Source organism: Apus apus, chromosome 5 (genome assembly GCF_020740795.1).
Source record: "Apus apus isolate bApuApu2 chromosome 5, bApuApu2.pri.cur, whole genome shotgun sequence".
NCBI lineage: Eukaryota > Metazoa > Chordata > Aves > Apodiformes > Apodidae > Apus > Apus apus.
Window position 1 is genome coordinate 17,999,718 of NC_067286.1, and position 18,422 is coordinate 18,018,139.

An 18,422-nucleotide genomic window follows, 5' to 3' on the forward strand; every position below is an offset into this window, starting at 1 on the left:
TTAAATAAATTATATTGGATAATAAATGCATAATAATGCTGTCAAAATTGAAAATACATAAAGTATAAGTTATGTAACAAGCATCTGCCAAGTGGAAAAGAAGCAGCTTAGTCACAGAAATGTTATCCTTGCAGAATTCTGAAATAGTGAAAAGTGCTTCAAGGCTTCTAAGAAAATGAAAATGTTTGAAGGAGAATTGAAAATATGCATTGTTGCACTACAGAATCTTCTGGGATAATCATCTGAGACAGCATTGGTAGTCTGAGACTTGTCCTAATAAGAGGGTTATTTTCCCAGTGCAGTTATCCATGACTAAATGGAGGCATCTATAAAGATTTCAGTTTGATACAGATCTCCATATTCTGTCCTTTTATTTTTCCATATACCACAAAAGATCCAGAAGACAAATTCTATTGAGAGAGAAAAGCAGAGAAACCCCACGTATGTATACGTATGTATACAGGTGCCTAATGAGGGAAAGTGATTTTTTTAAAAAAGAAAAAAGTGAGAAAGCTATGATTTTCCTGCAAGAAAGTTATGTGCTTTATTGACAGTTTTGCTGAGTGTTCTCCTTAATACCTTTTTATCCTAATAGTTTTGTGACTAGTTTTAGTAAAAATGTGATATTCTACTTTCTCTGAGTATCATATCAAATAGTTAAATATTACATTGATTTTAAAATAAAGTCTAAAACTAATACAGTATTTTAATAAATGATATATGATTTGACATACAGTGGTATATACTAAGTACTGCTGTTGACACATCTACATATTAATTAGTATGTAACAATATGAACTCTGTTTAGAACAATTTGCATGCATGCAAATGTTAAATATCTCATAGAATAGGCCTTGGCATTTGCACAACCCTATTAGGAATAACTACCTAGTGCAGGTACTGTCAAACACTTAACTGCCACTTTCCTACACAGTATAAACAAGCTATACTGGAGGATTTAAACAAATCAATGTGGCTATCATCAAAGACAGCACGCAGTACTCTAAGTGTGTTTCTGTAAGTAATGGTTATATCAAGCCCTGTGGATCCGTGAACTTCTGTGGTGAATGTTTTTTAATAATGGAGGAGACGGGTTTCTTATTCTTTTTAAAGATTATGGTCATTAGTGTGTCCTGTACGTTTTATATTATTTACTTTTATATAACATATATTATTTTCTAGATACACGATTATAATTACTATATTATTAAATTATATTATTTATATAGATTTACCATACTTGTTATTTGTGGATGGTGAATGTTATTAATTTGGAGGAAAATGTTCGTTTTCACAGTGATGTATTTTAGACCTGCCAAATGTAGTCTGAGATCTGCTTTAAACAAGGGTGTTCAACTTGTCTCTGATGTACAGCAGGAGACAGTTGTGATGACTAATGAAAATATTTTTATAGATGAAATAGGAAGTGTGAGGAAGGGGAGGATCTACTTTTTTTTTTTTTTTTTTTCCCCTGCTTAATTTCAGTCTTGGGGAAGATTCTTGCTTAGAGGTGAGCACACAGGAGTAGTTCTGTCTGGTATTGTTCGTAACTGGAGTGAGTCAGAAAAACCTTGAGGTGACCATTTTCCTTGTTTGAGAGAGAAGATTGCTGTTCTGTTTTCCTGGGTTTATGCCTACTTGCTATTAATTCTGTGATGAATATCAAAGACAGCATCACAATTTTGTTGACTGGTTGACTTTTAAAGTGTGTGCAAGGCAATCAAGACCAAATGAAGAGACATTTGTCCTGGTTTAAATAGTAAGGGCAGGAGACAAACCAGAAAGCAGAACTGCTCCCTATTACCCCCCCTACCCAAGGGAAGATAGAAGGAGAATAAGGAAGACAGAAGCTGTAACACAGAAAAAGGGAGAAATGCCTGGGGGAAGGAAAGATATAAACGCTTAGATACATGTAAAACCGATTTCGCTGATCACAGGAATAGGTGGGCTAGAGTCCCTTGCTGCAAGGCTGCTCATGGTTCCTTGCAGCACCAGATGGAGTTGGATTCTGGAGAGCAGGTAGAGAACCGAAGAATCTGCAAGCTGTAACAGCAAGAAAGGAGTTGCGGGAAGGAAAAGGGCTACGTTTCTTGTTCTCCTGACTTTTATAGAATGTGGCAGGAAGTGGGGGGAACACTGACCCCTTCCTGTGCTGACCCTCCCAGGCCCTTCAGGGTCTTAAGGACCCACTCTCTTACTTCCTCTTATAGGTGTTCGACATCATGCCAGGGTCACTTAAACGATAACAATGTTTTTATCAAAGGCTTCAAATAGACCAATATACAGACATCATTTAAAATATATTAGAAAAAAATTCCTTTGCATGTGGGACCTCTAGCTTTTAGCTCATAGTCAAACTATTTTTTTTTAGTATGACTAAATGGGATAGTTACTTGAGCTAGTCTGTAACAGTGTGCTTTATTTTATTCAGTTCTCTTGAGCTTTTGTTTCTGTGATCTTGCCTGAATTGTGCTTTTTTTGTTCTATCACAGTAAACTTCTACCACTAGCTTGTCTTCTGCCTGACAGGAGTGTGCCTTTTGGCCAGAGCAGAAACAGACCATACAGCAAGCTTTGAAAGGCAATGAACTCATTCTTTCAAGACAGCAAAAGCTGCCAAAACCAAATAGTGACCTGTTACGTGTTAGATTAGATAAATCAAGAAGAAAAATCTATGTCTAACTGAACAAATACCAGCAAAAACATTGTCTGATACTTCAGCTAGAAAGTTTAGACTTGGCAATGGTCAGGAGCAAAAAAAAGATTTCTAATAGAAAACATGCAAAGTTGATGTATATGAACAAAAAGCAACTCCGTAGACAGGTGCTATCATAAATAGTTGGCACTGGGAAAAAAAGTTCAGATTTTGTAGACCCAGGTGTCTTGAAAAATAGATCAGAACAAAAAAAAAACTCTGTCATTACAAAAAATTAAAAATAGAATGGAGCTGTTGAACAGCAGTGTGCTATTGAAGGTATACAGAAATGCAAAACTTCTGCCTCAATCTAGTTTTGTCTCTATTGCCTGAGAAATATTTACTGGCTTATAAAAAATATCTTGTTTTCTCTAAGGTTTTCATTATGTTCCTCTTGTATCTGACATTTTTAGTCAAAACGTTAAATATATAAACATTCACACCTTTTTCTGCCTTATGTGTGGTTACTTCTTTGATCAATATCTAACTGTAACTTTTTTTTTTGTAAAGAACCACCATTTTGGTTATATTAGGTTATATTATTATTTGGTTATTATATTTAAAGTTACCATGCACTTGAGTACTTTCAGCTGTACTTGCAGTTCCCGAAGATAATTTGCCAGCATACCATTGTGTACACTCTCAGAAAGGGCTTTTTCTTTATAAAACCTCTGTGAAGTCACATGCGAATAAGGGGCACTATTAACACATAAATCTGGTTACAAACTAAGGCTGTGATGTTTGTAGTTTCTTCTGTAGCCATAAGGTACTGAAAAGTTTTAATGCGCCTTGTGTCCCTGACACAAGAGCAAGAAGACGGTGCTTCTGAAAAGCTTGACACTGTCATCTGTGTCTCCAGAGTTCTATAAAATAGGAATACTTGGCTGCCTCTCTGCAGTGTTCACTCAAGTATTATTGTTTCTAAGTTACTTTGAGAATGTTAAATAAAGCACACTTTTGAAGAGCCCAGAGTAATGGTGGAAGTGTTGCTGTGGTTCTGCTTATTTTCTTTGGGCTGGTGCATCATGTTTTAGCTTGTGCATCAAGGCAGAAGGTAGAAGGTTTGTGTGAGGTTGGTAGGGAAGCACCAAAAAGTGTCATCTGTCAAATCAGTGATGAAGTATTGTGAAGCAATCAGTGAGAATTACTTTATAAAACTTAATGAAAGCAACACACCCGTAGACTATTCTATTTTAAACCTCTTACTATTGAAATAGTAAAAATGCTATTATTGCCTTTTAAAACTGACAGAGCAAAGAAACAACAGAGAAAATAGAGAAAGATGACAATTGTGTACAGATCTTTCATTTCTAGGCTGAAATACTTCAACAGCTTTAACCTAAGAAAGCCCAAAGTAATGAAAATTAACAGATTGGTGTCTCTTGGCAAACTGGTTTTGTTTTTAAGTTGTTTTACATGAAATAAACAAAAGATTGTAACAGAACTATTTTTTAATAATATCCCTTGAAGAAGGAATAAATAAGGCTTCTACAATGTGCTCTCCACTCAAATGCATAGATCCTCAGAGTAAAAACTGGTTTTATGCCAGTGTGTTCTTTTATTCTCTAGCAGACACATACTACCTGTCTATTTCTTGGATAACCTGTTTGCTTTTGAAATAACTTGTGAGATTTTTGTTAATAAAATCTTGATTCTTTGTGCAATGTGCAAGAGAGGGATAAAGTGGTATACAACTTTTACCACCTTTTGAAGTTGGAAGTTTATATATTGTAAACATGGTGTTATTGAGAATTGAATAGGGAAAGGAGAGGAGAGGAGAGGAGAGGAGTAAGAATGTAATTAAGTGATCCTGATGGTACCAGTGTGGAGAAAGCTAACTTCATTGAGCAGTCTATTACCAATCTTTATTACTACACAATATATAGTACTATATAAATGTATATATACACACACATAATATTATGCTATAAGTGACTCTGCAGCTAGGCTTTTCATAAATTTCTGCATGCTCACAAAACTACTTGAAAGGCTAATATCTAAAGATTGTTAAATTGCAAAGCATCTCTGCTAATGAGAACTGAGGAGAAAATGTAAACCGTTAGAAAAGACCATAAAAATTGTATGTATGCTCAGAACTGGTTTCCTTTTCACTAAAGCTTTTTAGTTGAAGAACAACTCAGGACTAGTAAAGCAAAGCACCTGAGGATTGAAAAGTTTAACCTTTGTAAAAAAATCCTGGTCAAAAAATTATGTATGAAGCTATATATTTTTCTAGAATGTATATTCTTGTTGCAAAAGATATATTAGGGGCTTGTTTCTTTATATTCTCAGTGAAAAAGCATTACCCATGAAGATAAATACCTTCTTCAGGGGGACTGGTTTTTACATTATCATATTCTAGTGCCATACCATTTTTCATGTTTTGGCAGAGAAGTGTCTTTAAAAAAGAAGCACCAGCCATAAATCCTGAGAACCTTTCTTCTGTATCATGTAGTTATTAGTTGACTGTGCAGCAAAGTGCAGGAGTGTGTAGTTGTAGCATAAACAACATTAGTGTTGTTTATAGATAAACACATTTGGCAGGACTGACTCTACAGGTACTCCCTATTTTGGTTTCTCATTTACTCTGTGGAAGGGAATGCTGGTTTTAGTCCAACTCTAGCCAATGGGTTGGTAACCAAGAATATCAAAGTTGTAAGAGTAACAGTAGGTGTCTGTACACCAACGAGTGTTGTTATTTTTGACAGAGGTATGGCAGTAAATTGCAGTAAAACACTGAGAATTTGAAGTTTTATATGAAGGGTGTCAGGCAGACTTAGAATTGTTTCTAAACACTTTTGCCTCATGCCATGTTTTTAGTAACTAGATTGCAACTTAAACTTTGAAAGCCCAGTTGTAACAACTGAATTGATACTTTAGCTATAAGAAGGAATGTTTTGGTAAATAAGAATGTTGCTCTGGCTAAATTAAACCAAGACCTAAAGAAATGAGCCATGATGGCAGTTCTCTGTTTAAGAACAAGTATTTGCTGCTCGACTTTCTCTGCTAATGGTCACAGACTTTCCAGGAAATACATATGCAAGGCAGTGCAGCTGAGATTTTGGTGTTTATCGTACTCATCATTGCTCAGGTAGCTTGATAAAAGAAGAAAGCTAGTAAGTTAGGAGCTGAGAGATGAGGAAGCAAATAAATTAGTCTGGGTGGGAGTATAAAAGCAGATGCAAACTGGGACAGTGGCAGTAGAAAGAGGGATAAATTAGAAAGAGAGGAGAGAAAAATATCAATAAATATGAATCAAAACAAGAAGAGTGATGTGGCAAGTGGAGACAAGAAGGAAGACTGGCTGTGCTGAACTCTCTGTCCATCCCTTTTCCTCTTTGAGAACCTGGAAATGAATCTATATCTCTTGTACCCCAGCCATACCAATATTCCATGCTTGTCTGCTTCAGTGTGATGGAAAATTTGTCTTTTCAATTTTTTTTTTTTAATAACTATGTATAAAATATTTGTTGAGTCAAGTATTTCTTCAGCTAGGAGATGTGTTAAGGGTGCCTGGGTAAGCATTAGTTTGAGTCAAGCAAGTGTGTTGCAATACAGGTTCTGCAGATATTCACAGGAACCCTTCTGCTCACAGTGCACAGAGATAATGGGAAATATGATCTGGGAGATGTTACCTGTAAAGCTCCTATATGTTTTACTTCAAGAAAATTAATTGTGACTGGGGCAGATGACTAAAGGAAGGGAACGGATCGTTCCCAAGTTAATGAAGTAGACAGCCTATGGGAAACAGCTCTTGTTTCTTCCTGCACCTCTCCCAGACTTCACAGCAACCTTGTTGTCCAGTTGAAAAATATCAAACCTGCCTTTCAGAAGGACTGAGTATGCAGTTGCAACTAAAGTACATGGGATCTTATTGTTTTAAAAATAGTATTCAGAGGTCTTATAACCATACATGATACTTGAAGATAACTTGTTCATTTTTGCTTTTACATACTGTGGTGATAAATGCCTGGAGTCAGGAGAAAAGGAAATAAATTATCTGATCAAGATGGGCTCTCATGAAATGTGCTGCATGCCTGAAGGGCTTTAAAATAATAATATACCTTAAAAATAAAAGGTATAGTAATTTATTCAACTTGCATTTCTAATTTGAAAGCATGATCATGTGTATGTTGAAGACTTTTTAATTGTGTTGGGATTTTTAGCAAGTGAAATTAGTATTTCCCATCTAAAGTGATGTGTTCAGTAACAAAACTGCATGGCAGCATGTTTTGGCTGGTAATTCTTGTCTTCTGGGCTGTAACATCTTGGTTCGATATTCTACATGTCCTGGTTTGAGCCAGGATGAAGCCAGTTTTCCTTTTACTGATTGATTTTTTTTCCTTCAGTGAGCTCTCTTTTAACTAGCAGCAAGTTTTCCAGCTGGTGGACTGATAATGCTGGAAAGTTTATGTTACTGGGCAACCTGTTTCAGTGTCTCACCACCCTCACAGTAAAGAATTTCTTCCTAATGTCTAACCTAAATCTCCTTTTCTCCAGTTTTCAGCCATTACCCCTTGTCCTCTCACTACAAGCCTTTGTAAAAAGTCCCTCCTCAGCTTTCCGATAAGTCCCCTTCAGGTACTGGAAGGCTGCTGTGAGGTTTCCCCAAAGCCTTCTCTTCTCCAGGCTGGGCAACCCCAACTCTTCCAGCCTGTCTTCACAGGAGACGTGCTCCAGCCCTCTGATCATCTTTGTAGTCTTCCTCTGGACTTGCTTCAGGAGCTCCATGTCCTTCCTTTGTTGGGGGATCCAGAATTGGACACAGCACTCCAGCTGGGGTCTCACGAGAGCCGACTAAAGGGGGAGAATCCCCTACCTTGACCTGATGGTCATGGGCAGAGAAATTACTGCAACTATGAGACATATTGTGGAAGAGATGGATTTTGCAAAAATTGACAAATATTTTTAATCCTATCTTATGACCATGTTTGCCTGTGACAGCTTTATGTAATCATGATAAGTAGTATTGACGATTAAACTTTTAATTCAAATTCATGACACAATCCCTAAGGTAAAAGAAGAAATTAATGGTGCTTGGCCTGTGGCTAGATAAATCCCCTAAATGTTTAGTCAGGAAAGTTATCAACAGAGTCAAGTTCAGCCTTCTTGCTGGCCAAAGATGCAGGTTAGTAAGATGCAGAAGAGACAGAGGAACATGTGATAGAAAATTGTCTTACTTCTGTGATACTTAGAATCATAGAATCATAGAATCATAGGGGTTGGAAGGGACCTCGAAAGATGATCTAGTCCAACCCCCCTGCCAGAGCAGGGTCACCTAGAGTACATCACACAGGAAGGCATCCAGGCGGGTTTTGAATGTCTCCAGAGAAGGAGACTCCATAACCTCTCTGGGCAGCCTGTTCCAGTGCTCTGTCACTCTCACAGTAAAAAAATTTTTTCTGATATTCACCTGTCAGCCACTCCTCCCAGCTTGGTGTCATCAGCAAACTTGCTGAGGGTACATTCTGTACCCTCATCCAGGTCGTTGATGAAGATGTTGAACAACAACGGTCCCAGTACTGACCCCTGAGGGACTCCACTAGTCACAGGCCTCCAACTAGATTCTGCCCCATTGACTACAACTCTCTGACTTCCACCTTTCAACCAGTTCTTGATCCACCTCACTGCCTGATCATCAAACCCATACTTGATCAACTTATCTACAAGGATGCTGTGGGAGACGGTGTCAAGTGCTTTACTGAAATCAAGATAGACCACATCCACCGCTCTACCATCATCTATCCACCTAGTAATTTCCTCATAGAAGGCTATGAGGTTAGTCAAACATGACTTACCCTTGGTAAAACCATGTTGACTGCTCTTGATGACCCCCATCTCCTTGATATGTCTAGAGATAGTGCCAAGGACAAGTTGTTCCATCACCTTTCCAGGGATGGAGGTGAGGCTGACCGGCCTATAGTTACCCAGGTCCTCCTTCTTGCCCTTCTTGTAGACTGGAGTGACATTTGCTATCCTCCAGTCCTCAGGCACCTCTCCTGTTACCCATGACTTACTGAAGATGATGGAGAGTGAACTAGCAGTGACCTCCGCCAGCTCCCTCAGCACCCTTGGATGCATTTCATCCGGACCCATTGATTTATGGATGTCCAGATTACGCAACTGATCCCTAACCCAATCCTCATCTACCTGGGCAAACTCCTCCTTTATCTTGACTTCTACTGGGGCTATATGAAACTAGGGCTCATGGGGAAAGCCTGCAGGAGTAAAGACAGAGGCAAAGAAGGCATTCAGCACCTCTGCCTTCTTTAAATCCTCTGTCATCAGGGCACCCGCCTCATTCAGCAGTGGGCCTATATTGCCTCTGGTATTAGTTTTGTTGGCTATGTATTTGAAAAAGCCCTTTCTATTGTCCTTAACCCGACTTGCAAGGTTAAGTTCCAAGGAGGCCTTAGCTTTCCTAGTTGCCTCCCTACATTCTCTGACAACAGTCCTATATTCCTCCCAAGTAACCAGCCCCTCCTTCCATGATCTATAGATTTTCCTTTTCCTTTTGAGTTTGCCCAGCAATTCCTTTTTTAACCATGCTGGTCTCCTAGCTCCCCTTACTAGATTTTCTACCCATTGGGACACACTGATCCTGTGCTTGCAAGAAGTGGTCCTTGAATGTTGTCCAGCTATCTTGAGCCCCTTTACCTTCTAGCACTCTGTCCCATGGGACTTCCCTTAACAATTGATTGCGGAGGCCGAAGTTTGCTCTGTGGAAGTCCAGGGTTCTGGTCCTGCTGGGTATTCTGTTCCTCCCACACAGGATCCTGAACTCCACCATCTCGTGGTCACTGCAGCCAAGGCTGCCATTGACCACCACTGCTTCAACAAGGCCCTCCTTGTTGGTGAGCACAAGATCCAGCAGCGCTCCTCTTCTAGTCGGCTTATCCACCATTTGCATTAAGAAGTTGTCGTCAATGCATTGGAGGAACCTCCTAGACTGTGAAAGGCTGGCTGTGTAAGTCTTCCAGCAGATACCGGGGTAGTTAAAATCTCCCATGAGGACCAAGGACTGTAATTGTGAGGCTGCTTTCAGCTGCCTGTAGAAAGCCTCATCAACTTCCTCATCTTGATCAGGAGGTCTGTAGTAGACCCCCACAACTGTATCACCCAAAGATAGAAAATTGTCTTACTTCTGTGATACTTATGTGGCCTCTAACATTAGCAGTAGCTGGCTGTCTTCTGGTCTTAAGTGAGTCAGCATGCAGCTTCGTTTCCGTTGTGAAGTCAGAAGTGCACACACAATAAAACACTGTCTCTACACTGAGACAATACTGTGAGCTAACCAAGAACATGAATTTACAGCATACTAACTATTCCACCCCGGTTGCCTATGTGTTTTTTTGTGTACAAGTAGTATTCTGTCCTCACTTAGTGTCAAGTCACTATAAAATAAGTCATCCCATATTCAAAATGTCCATGCAAGACAGTAATGCCAAAAAGCTACTGGTGAAGAAAATTCACATGCAGAGTTACTTAGCAGGAACTTTTCTTTGAAAACAAGCTGGGGTTTAATATCATTTTTAGAAGATTAACCAAGCCCCTTTTATAGAAGAATTTTTCTGATCACATAATAATAATTCTTGTAATTAAGAATTGCTTGATTAGCCTTGAAGAACACAACGAGGTACAGCCTAGGGATTATTTCACTTCCTGTGCTTTGGCATATAGGAATCAGCCTGGAGAAATAATGAAGCACTGCCTTCATATGCCTTTATAGATATGTCAGTTGATGAAAATTAACTAATTTGTTGCTTTTAAAAAAACCCTAAAAATGTGAACATGTCACATTATAAAGTGGCTGAGCCATATCTTCTGTCAGCAAGAAAATATTTTTGATAGTGTTCAACTCCTAAACATGGTGAAACTGTTTTTTCAGGCATTTCTGCAATGTAATTTCATAGCTGCTTTATTTAAAAGTTCATTCTGTATCTGTTTTTTATTTGTAGGTATGTTGAAACCTTGAAGAAACACAAACCAAAGATTGTCTGGGATGACCAAATTGCTGAACACTACTTTGAATACAAAAAGTGAGTTCTGTTTATTAACCTGCTGTTCTGCAAATATTTTTGAGCATGGTCCAAGACACAAGGAATTACCAGTAGACTGTAGTATGCAACTGAATTCAGCAAATGGAAATTCTGAACTGCAGCATGAAAGAGAGCTTCAGGCCAGATAAGTAAATCGGAGAAAGATTAATGAAATAGCATAAGCTAAATCAAGCTTTAGAAGTCTGATAAGTAATATCTTTCAATGTTATCCCTCAAAGTTATCTGCTGAATGGCAGTTAATCAGAGGCTCTCATATTAGTACTGTGAGCTGTTGGATGATTGCCAGTAACTTGGCCAAAAATAGTTCTGAGAAAAATCTGTGGTGCAAGAGTTTGGTTTTACAAGTCCTAGTGATAACATTGGTTAAATAACTGACTTCCACTAAATGGAATGGACTGTACAGAGGTATAATGAGAGTAATATAAAGTGACTTCCAGATGAAGTTTTTAAAAGGACTGAGAGCATGAAGGGAAAGGGTAATAACTTTCTTTGTATTCCCTTTTTCATAATGAAATGACAAGAGGATTCCTGCTGCTAGGAAAAATTTGTTTAAAGCAGATTAAAAAACCAAAACAAACAAAACCAGCAACATCCTATTAAACTTCAGTGATACTTTGCAATTTTTGTATGCAAATATACAAAAATATGGTAAAATTACCATAAAATTACAAACAGAACCCTACTTACTTCTACAAAACTTGTGTCTTTTATATTTCTCAATGAATTGGTAATGTGAAGAAGATACACCACTGAAAACAAGAGTAGAACACATTTTAGCATGCTTTAAGAAAAAAAATCACAACTATGCTAGTTCCAAAATATCTTTTTGGTTTAAATATTTTGAAATTAAAAAAAATAATTTTCAATTAAAAATAATTTAAAATGTGGTACTTCTCTATTTTTAGTTTAATTTTTGAGGATTCTCTCAGCCTGTAATTTTCTCCTGACTTCTCAGCAATATGCATTTCTTATCAGAAAAAAAAACAGCTTTCCAATTGCTCAGCAGTGTTTTAATTTATTTTCTGTGTTTGTATAAAAGAACTGGTGTCTGTGTTACTTCTTATTTAATTATTAGGTATCTTCTTGCAAAGTTACGTTGTGCCAAACAATTGCAAGGTTTTTTGTGTTCACTGAAGAGGAATAAATCAGAAGCTTTTTTGTGATCTTAATGCACAATCCATTTGGAGATACAATGATCACTTGAAAACTTGCTGCCAAATACTAAATCTGAGGGCTTTGTTAGAATGACATGCTTCTGAGATTAATTTCTGAAACACATTTCCTAAACATCTCCTTTCAAGCAGTACATGTGGGAAAGGGATAGCTTGTCAATAGTACTACATCATTTGCATTTGAAAGCCAGTCTTTGGAGGTTCTTTTTTGTGGCCTTCCTGGAGGAGTTTTGATACATAAAACACACTGGATCTGAAAATAGCTCTCAACTTCCCTTACTGTGCTGTGCTGGGCAGGCACCGGTGTGACTGAGCATGTCTGCAGTGGTTCAGGCACCTGCAGGGAAGGGTTATTTAAGGGAACTATTTTCCAGTTACCACTTTGCTTTGCAAATGTTCAGTTACATTGGGTGGAGATGGCAGCCAGGCCTGAAGTACTTGTCAGGTAAAGCATTTCACCTGGAAATCTTGCTTGTCTGCAGTTTCTAAGAAATCAAATTATGAATCTTTAAGCAAAGCACAGCTAATGATTTTCACGTAGCAGGCAGAAGCTTTTACAAATAGTTACAGAAATCTGTTGTCTCTGAGTGCAGTCTCTTTGCAGTGCACTTTATGGGTAAGTGTGCATTTATGTAATTTGGGAGATTTTAGGAGTAATGCCTACTCTGTCTGTCCGTGCAGTATGCATTTCCCCCTAACTGGTAAAATTGTGCTGTAAGACCACTTCTAACTCACACTTCTCATTATTAAGGGTTTAATATGCAGCCCTGGCATCTGTGCCCAGTACAGCTTGCCCTGTCTGTATATTTAATACTGCTAGCATTTAATTTAACCTAAAGGTAGTAATTTGGGGAACTGGGAAAGTCTTTCACAGTTTGCTTCTGGCAACCAAATGCCTTCATCTTTTTCAGATGCCCATTAGTAGGTGCAGTCTTTTACTGATATTTATAATCCAGTTGCACCAAGATATCTCAGTGTGTTTACTTAGATCTGGTATCAAACCATCTCTGTTGTGAAATCTCTTCTTGGATCCTCTGTTTTCACTGTCAGCTTGTTCATCTCTTTTAAGCATTGTCCTCCTTAAAGGCCACTAGCATAGGGCAAATTAGTATCTTGTCTGACTCGGCCTGTGTTGTATTTCTTTGTAACCAGTTCTTACTAGGTATTAAGCCCAAAGAAGTTGGGGACTTTAATCTTAATCATGAAAGTTACCTGATTTCTTCCCAAACCTTGTGTTAGTTATTAGGAAACTGTGCTCTGTTCTGTAGGTGTTTTGTAAGGCCTTATCCTGAAGCCTTTTAAGGAATCCTTTAGATAACCAGGATTTTTTGTTGTTGTAGTTGTAACATGATGCAATTGCTAAGCAAGGACTCCAGTAGCAGGTCTTTGACTCTATACAGTCAAATTTTGAACTTCCTAACTTTTCAGCTGCTGGCATTGTCAAAGCCCAGTTAAGTAGGATGACTGTCAGGAGGACCTTTCTGACAAATATTCCTGTTACCCTTCAGGAAAGTGATATGGTTGCATACTTGACTTTTAGATATGTCACGTACCTTCTCTTAATGGCTTTTCTTCCACCATTTTGGATTTCTGTGTTATATTTTTGTATCTACACTAGAAAAGGAGCAGCAGTAGAATTTATTATCTGCAATAGAAAGGGAAGAGAAATAGAAAAGATTTTGGCCCTACCCTGCCTTCAGTAGGTAGAGTAGCCAGAGTGCAAATAGAGAATGGAAGAGCATGGCAGAAGTGTCAGATTTCAGAGGCTTCCAGAGTGGAATGAATAAACACTGGGTAAGAAATCTCAAAAGATACGAACTACTAAGTAGCAGGTAGTCTCTGTCTTTGATATGGGTGTATTAATGCTCATGTACTAACATACTAGCATATCTTATTTTTAATAGCACTAACTTCTTAAAAAATAAAATCGACAGCTTTCCTAAGCAAAGTGGAAAGGAATAAAACTGGGTTTGAATTCTAACGTCAGACAGAAATCCTATGGGAATCTATCAGACTATTGTGACTATTTAGTTTTCCTGTTTTGCAGAAATAAAGGAGGAAAACATGCTGTCTTCTACCCAACACTGAAGGTAGGTGCTACTTAATGTCAGAGAGCTGTAAGAGGAAAGAGATGTTTACTTGACTTGTTGCATTATTGAGACACTTCAAGAAAATGTTCGACTGGAAGAAGTTTACCCTCATGTTGTTCTTATGATTCAACAAGTTATGATTCAAAGCTTCAGCTGCCTGTACAAAAAGACTGTTTTTTCTATCTAGCATAATGGGGTTTTGGGATCTTTGAAGATTAGCCGTGTCTAGAGATAAGACACACCAGGGCAAATCAGTGCTCTGAGAGGATCTGTTTGAGTGCACAGTTCATGTGCTAACAGACATGCTTATTGTCAGACAGGTGACTGGAGAAATTTTCCTTCTGATGTTGGCTGGAGAACTTTTGCCTTTCTATGTAATGGGGTCCTGATTCTCCCTGTTGGCCTTCATCACCCTGTTTTCTTCACTTCTGTTTCCCTGGAACATGTTTTAGTGTTTTGAAAACATAAGAATTTGGCCTTACTGAAGTACTTCAGCAGGACTTCCAGAGGGACCTTGACAGACTTGAAAGGTGCAAACCACATGAAGTTCAGTTGGGCCAAGTGCAAGGTTCTGCATCCGGGTCAGGGCAATCTCAAGCACAAATGCATGGTGGGTGGAGAATGGATTGCAAGCAGCCCTGAAGAGAAGGACATCAGGGTGTTGGTTGATGAGAAGCTCAACATGAGCTGGCAATGTACGCTTGCAGCCCAGAAGGCCAACTGTGTCCTGGGCTGCATCAAAAGAAGTGTGGCCAGCAGGTCAAGGGAGGGGATTCTCCCCCTTTACTCGGCTCTTGTGAGACCCCACCTGGACTACTGTGTCCAGTTCTGGAGCCCCCGACCTAAGAAGGGCATGGAGCTGTTGGAGTGAGACCAGAGGAGGGCAACAAAGATGAGAGGGCTGGAGCACCTCTGCTATGGAGACAGGCTGAGAGAGTTGGGGTTGTTCAGCCTGGAGAAGAGAAGGCTGCGGGAAGACCTTATAGCGGCCTTCCAGTACCTGGAGGAGCTACAGGAAACCTGAGGAGGAACCTTTTATAGGGGCATGCAGCGATAGGACAAGGAAGAACAATTTTAAGCTAAAAGTGGGTATATTTAGATCAGCTGTTTGGAAGAAGTAAGACACTGGAACAGGTTGCCCAGGAAAGTTGTGGATGTTCCCTCCCTGGAAGTGTTCAAGGCCGGTTTAGATGGGACTTTGAGCAACCTGGTCTAGTGGAAGGTGTCCCTGCCCATGCAGGGGTGGGTGGAACAAGGTGATCTTTATAGTCCCTGCAAACCCAAACCATTCTGTGATTCTGTGATATACAATTTCTGTCTACACAATAGGATGCAATAAACCAACATAGAGGAAAAAATGGTTACTTACAGGCTTAGTTCCTAGGAAGCTTTTATTTTTAGATTTTATTTTTTAATTTTAAGATTTTCTCAAATTACCTAAAGGGAGTATGTTAAGCCTCTGCTGGCTTTTAATATTGGAAGGGAATTGCTTCTCTAGTGCAACTATACCATGTTTGCTGAGAACAGAGACATTTTGTATGGTTGAACTAGTGTGAAATGATCCAAGGCTCTGTTCTCACAGGATTGTTATCTTAAACTCCATTAATACAAGGATATTTCTCTTCATTAATCTGGTACTGGCGGAAGTACTAGCACATACGGAATATAAATTACCACGTATAACTATGTTCTTGCTAGTAGTACCTGTCTTAGAGTGTTAGAAAATTTCATTGCAAGCCTATCACAGAAAGGATTGATCATGCTGCATGTTGTTATTCTGTGTTTTCTGTGGCCCTGCCATTGTCATTTCATCCACTGTTATTTAATCTACTGGCTGGATGACCAGGCCCAGAGAGTGATGGTGAATGGAGCTGCATCCAGTTGGTGTCTGGTTACCAGTGGTGGCCCAGTCCTGGGCCCAGTCCTATTCAACATCTTTATTGACGACCTGGATGAGGGGATTGAGTCCACCCTCAGTAAATTCATGGATGACACTAAGCTGGGGGACAGTGTCAATCTACTGGAGGGTAGAAAGATGCTGCAGAGGGACCTGGACAGGCTGGGTCGATGGGCCGAGGCCACTGGGATGCGGTTCAACAAGACCAAGTGCAGGGTCCTGCACTTTGGCCACAATAACCCCAGGCAGCGCCACAGGCTGGGGGAAGAGTGGCTGGAGAGCTGCCCAGCAGAGAGGGGCCTGGGAGTACTGGTTGACAACCAGTTGAACACAAGCCAGCAGTGTGCCCAGGTGGCCAAGAAGGCCAGTGGCATCCTGGCTTGTATCAGGAGTAGTGTGGCCAGCAGGAGTAGGGATGTAATTCTCCCCCTGCACACAGCACTGGTGAGGCCTCACCTTGAGTCCTGTGTCCAGTTCTGGGCCCCTCCCTTCAAGGAAGATATTGAGGTGCTGAAGCAGGTCCAGAGGAGATCAGTGAGGCTGGTGAAGGGACTGGAGGGAAAGTCTTATGAGGAGAGGCTGAGGGAGCTGGGGTTGTTTAGCCTGGAGGAGACTCAGGGGGGACCTTATCACTCTCTACAACTGCCTGAAGGGAGGTTGTAGTCAGGTGGGGCTTGGGCTCTTCTCCTGGGCAACTAATGACAGGATGAGAGGGCATGGCCTGAAGCTGCTGCAGTGGAGGTTTAGGTTGGATATTAGGAAGCACTTCCTCTCAGAAATGGTGATTAGACATTGGAATGGACTGCCCAGGGAAGTGGTGGAGTCATGATCCCTAGAGGTGTTTAAGGAAAGACTGGATGTGGCCCTTAGTGCCATGGTCTAGCTGATGTGGTGGAGTTAGGTCATAGGCTGGACTTGATGATCTCAGAGGTCTTGTCCAGCCTCAATAATTCTGTGATTCTTTGATTCTAACCAGAGTAAGAACACTCATTCCTATACATTTCTTTCACTAATTCCTCTCTAACAGATAGACAGCTGTGGTGATTGGTGAATTTATGGAAACAGTTTTTCTTTCCAATTTCAACAAGCTTTTAATAAAATAATTTGAGATATGTATGCTGGGGCAGATCAAAGAGTTGTTTGCATAATAATGATAAAAATAGTTGGGGAACACTTAATTTTATTACCCTATGACAACTGTGTTTCTTCTGGTATGTTGCTCAAAATTGGTTTGTTCATAATCAGTTAAAAGCAGTCATGAATGCCAGGCCCTGTGGATCTGTCAATTATGTCATGATACTTTGTTCTCTTTTTTATGGAATTGAATTTTAAACATGTGCCTGGTGTGATCAGACTAAACATTGCGGAACTGCACTTCAAGAAAACCTGAAAATAAAAGATTGAAAAATAATTATTTTTATTGTCTGAACTGAAAGAAGTGCCGAATAGGAATTGAGGCATTGTGTCCCTTGTAAACCGATGGCTAAACTAACTCTTAAGTCAATGGCTGGAGCTCAAGCAGGGACACTTAAGTTGTTCATCTCCCAGAATCTCTTTAAAATAGAATTGAGATAATGATTATTGTCATTCTGCCCTTTGAGAAGGCATGGGTAGGTAACAGAACTTGATGATATTTGACAAGTTGTTTTAATTGACTTCAGTGATAAAGTTTTATTTTACCCCTGAGACATTTCTGGGAAGAGTTAGAATTTCTATACATTGTGAAATGATAGCCTAAATTAGAATAGTCCTTTGCATAATTCCTAAATATAATTAATATCTGTGGCATTTTCTCTATTTAGCTGGTTATCTTTTATTAGGTCATTGAATTAACTGGTGCAATTAACTGTCTCTTACTGAATGATTGCTTACTAACCAGAGAGTATTTGAAATACAGACTAGCTTTTTCAGCATCTGGTTCCTTTTTTAAAGTCTAATTATAGCATGAAGACATGACAGCCTGGAGTGTCTGATGGCTCTGACTAATGTCTCTCTAATTGTTTTATGTCTCTTTGTCTTAGTCTATCCAGTTGCGCTTAGAGCTTGCAAAGGAATTGGGGACTGGAATATCTATCTGGGAACTGGGACAAGGCCTGGACTATTTTTATGACCTGCTTTAAAATAAGAGATGATCTGGGATAGACTTTATTTGCTTCACTGAGACTCCACCTTCAATTAATTTAGGTATCCTGGAGCAGTGATTTTTAAAACACTTTTTGTAATTTATATCATTTATGTATTAAACTTGCATTTTTTCCCAATAAAGAACCTTTTCAGATTTGTCATACAGGTGTGATTGTTGGTATCTGATAAAATTCAGAGAAAAAAAATCCACATAATTTTTTTTTTTTTGCTTCTGAGTCCAGAGTCATTAAAAATAGACCAAATAGCTGGCATGGCATCAGAGTTGAAAATATTTCCTGAAACGTTTCCTATAGCAAATCACAAGGATAAGTTGAGGCCATCTGATCAAAGTTCAAGACAGAGACCTCTCAAACAGTTGCTGATA

At 39.2% G+C, this 18,422-nt stretch overlaps 1 protein-coding gene across 4 annotated transcripts in view; it reads left to right on the top strand.

The window, feature by feature from the left end:
- Positions 1-18,198, top strand: part of CHID1 (chitinase domain containing 1) — a 105,328-nt gene extending 87,130 nt beyond the window's left edge. For 3 of the 4 annotated variants that reach the window (XM_051622321.1, XM_051622322.1, XM_051622323.1), the window contains 3 exons: positions 10,653-10,733; positions 13,974-14,016; positions 17,935-18,198. In XM_051622321.1, coding sequence (XP_051478281.1) covers positions 10,653-10,733; positions 13,974-14,016; positions 17,935-18,033 — 223 coding nt within the window. In that variant the 3' untranslated portion in view covers positions 18,034-18,198. Of the gene's footprint in view, positions 1-10,652; positions 10,734-13,957; positions 14,017-17,934 lie in introns of those variants that run through there. The other variant, XM_051622324.1, reaches the window with a different exon arrangement.
- The last annotated feature ends 224 nt before the right edge of the window (positions 18,199-18,422 follow it).